Source organism: Antrostomus carolinensis, unplaced genomic scaffold (assembly GCF_000700745.2).
Source record: "Antrostomus carolinensis isolate BGI_N321 unplaced genomic scaffold, ASM70074v2 scaffold16000, whole genome shotgun sequence".
NCBI lineage: Eukaryota > Metazoa > Chordata > Aves > Caprimulgiformes > Caprimulgidae > Antrostomus > Antrostomus carolinensis.
The window spans coordinates 375-3,224 of NW_010287847.1; the positions used below are offsets into that span (position 1 = coordinate 375).

Here is a 2,850-nt window from a genome sequence, read left to right on the forward strand (position 1 = left end):
CCTCTGCATGGGTGAGTCGTGTGTTCATGCTTCTCTGAACTGACATTCGGGTGATAAAGGGCATATGCGATGCTTATTCTCCTGATACTGTCAAGTATTAGTACTCTTAATATAAGTCTTTTAATGATAACCATTGTCATGATATTCATTTATATGCGGAGCTCTCCCTATAAGCTCAGATGAGCAGGATTTTGTTTGTAATATAGTGGGTATGTTGTGATCCCATAATACTCCTTAGTAACTATATGGGGCATTTAATTCATAGAATAATAGAATGGTTAGGATTGGAAGGGACCTTAAAGCTCATCCAGTTCCAACCCCCCTGCCATCAGCAGGGACACCTTCCACTACACCAGGTTGCTCAAAGCCTCATCCAGCCTGGCCTTAAACACTTCCAGGGAGGGGGCATCCACAACTTCCTTGGGCAACCTAATTCAGAAATTATTTTGTGCAATTAAATGTTAAATGTGCAGTTTGATCTGAGGATAAAGGAATTCAAAGGTCTGATAAGTGTACATCTTTAGTATACATGGCAGAAGTGATAGCAGTTTAATTTTAAATAAATGTTCAATCTAATATTTTTCTTTTGTTGTACAGTGGGCTTAGTGTACTGCGCTGAATATATAAATGAATTAGCAGCCATGAATTGGAGGTAAATGTTTTCACTTTCCTTTTCACGTTTAAATGGATATTCTTATAAAAATTGATTGGTTTTTTTTTCATATGATTCCAATAAAACATTAATTTAAAGAGTCACTCATGCCTCATCAGTAGAATGTGATGGCAGAGGGTCTGTTGCATTGATTGATACAAAGCTTTTGAAAAAAACCATACAGTACAGTATAGTTACCACTTAGCTTATAAGAAAAGGTAATTTTTAATAGCTAGCATGTATTTATTGTACTGCTTAAAATCAGTGTTTATATGTATGGTTGTAAAATAACTAGTCAGAAAACTAAGAGAAAAGCAGAGTGGGATGATTAAGGGGAAGAGGATGTGAGCTTTGGTGGGGTTTTTTGTTGGGTTTTCTTTGGTAGCTATTCATGTTTAAGAAGCTGAAGTTAACCACCTCTTCTCAAAATATTACCACTATTTTATGTACTTATTTATAAGCATTAAAAACATTACAATTTGCCTGGTTTACTAAGCCTGTGTACCAGAAGTAAACTGATAGCTTATTTTCATAAGCACTGAACTAACCTTTCCTTGGTGGAACTGGAAATTATGTGTTTAACACTATGTTCTGCAGGCATCTAATTGTAAGTCTTTATGTTCCATTTCAGGCATACACAGCCTAAATTACAGCTTTGCTATATTTAATATTCCATTATCCTTTTTAATATGAGTAACCAAAATACCTAAGAAAGTAATTTCAGACACTTAAGGATAAGCATGATTTCTGATGCACAGATGTATGTACTAATCTAGTCACATTAGTAAGTTACTTTATCTATGGTTATTTTAGTTAGGTTTTGACCAGTAAAACCTGAAAGAAAAGAAAAGAAAGACTAGTATTGTAATAGATTTCATAACTGATGAAATATTGGCTGTCTCTTTGTTTTGACTTAGACAGTAGAATGCTAGCCTATGGTTGGGGATCCCAAGAAGTAGGGTAATCTGTACAACGTCCATGTTGGATAGTTACTGTGAAAGTCTAATGTTATGTTAACTACACTGAATTGGATAAAGCTTCGTCTTTTATTTTTATTTATTTTATTTCTTTCAGGCTGTTTTCTAAATACCAGTACTTTGATTCAAGAGGAATGTTTATTTCACTAGTATTTTCAGCACCACTTCTGGTGAATACTATTATAATTGTGGTACGTATACGTTCATTTATATGGATACTTCTTCCTTTAAATTGGTAAGTAAATGTATATGGATGAGCTCAATTTTATAATTTACTTACTTTTCAGGTAACCTGGGTTTACAGAACTTTGAATGTAATGACTGAACTGAAGACGCTACAGCAGAGAATGAAAGCAGAAAAAGTGAAAATGAAGTGAAAGCACCTAACGCTATTTTTTAAAAAATTGTAATAATACCTGTCCAAGTAATCAGTCCTTCTGTATGTTTATCCAGAAACAGCAATGCTTTTGTGTCTGATGTCGAGAGGACTTTGCAGCCTGTGGCCGTGGACAATGAGGTGAAAGCAGGTATCTACAATACAGTTGAACTGGCTGTGAAATTGAGAAACCCAGTCTTAACAGGTCTTTTTGTCCTTCAAGGTGAGACAGTTTTCCACCATGACCAAGGCTATTGGTGAGACACAGTCTTCCAGTCTGTTTCCATTCGACTTTGTATTTTTAACTATGTCTTGACTGTGTGTTTATCAAGTATCCAGTCTTCTGCTGCTTAGGCCAATTGGAGCACTGTTGTGAGTTCCAGTAAGTGAGGGATTGTATTCAGAATACCTCAGGAATCCATGCTTCTGTGAAGCATTTAACTTCTTTGTAAATAAAATTTCATACTTCCTGTGTGTATTGTGTGCCAGTAGCATTTTATAAATAAATTTATCCACTGTATCTTAAATGGAGTTAATTTGAATTAAGTTTTAATTGGATTGTTTTCTTTTTTCTTATAAAAATTCCCAGTTTGGTAAAATTTTGTACTTCATTTGTGTAAGTAATTCAAAACAATCTCTAGATTTCTTTCAGTTTAAAGTTCATGATTTTAATGCTCCTAGATAAATATCTTTTCTTAAAACTGGACAAAAGTTTTGTAGTTTTTACTTACTTGTAGAGAAGAAAGGAAGAGGAGGAACTCTGTGATATTCTATGCAATTTTGTTCCTTTTTTATATACTTTACTTTTTTTAATAAATAACTGAAAATGAAAAATTGACTGGTAA

At 33.9% G+C, this 2,850-nt stretch overlaps 1 protein-coding gene across 1 annotated transcript in view; it reads left to right on the forward strand.

The window, feature by feature from the left end:
- The window catches only part of TMEM18 (transmembrane protein 18), a 2,358-nt gene extending 352 nt beyond the window's left edge, over positions 1–2,006 (forward strand). Inside the window, exons 3-5 of the mRNA XM_029084132.1 lie at positions 598–652; positions 1,727–1,820; positions 1,917–2,006. Coding sequence (XP_028939965.1) covers positions 598–652; positions 1,727–1,820; positions 1,917–2,006 — 239 coding nt within the window. The remainder of the gene's footprint in view (positions 1–597; positions 653–1,726; positions 1,821–1,916) is intronic.
- Positions 2,007–2,850: the final 844 nt, after the last annotated feature.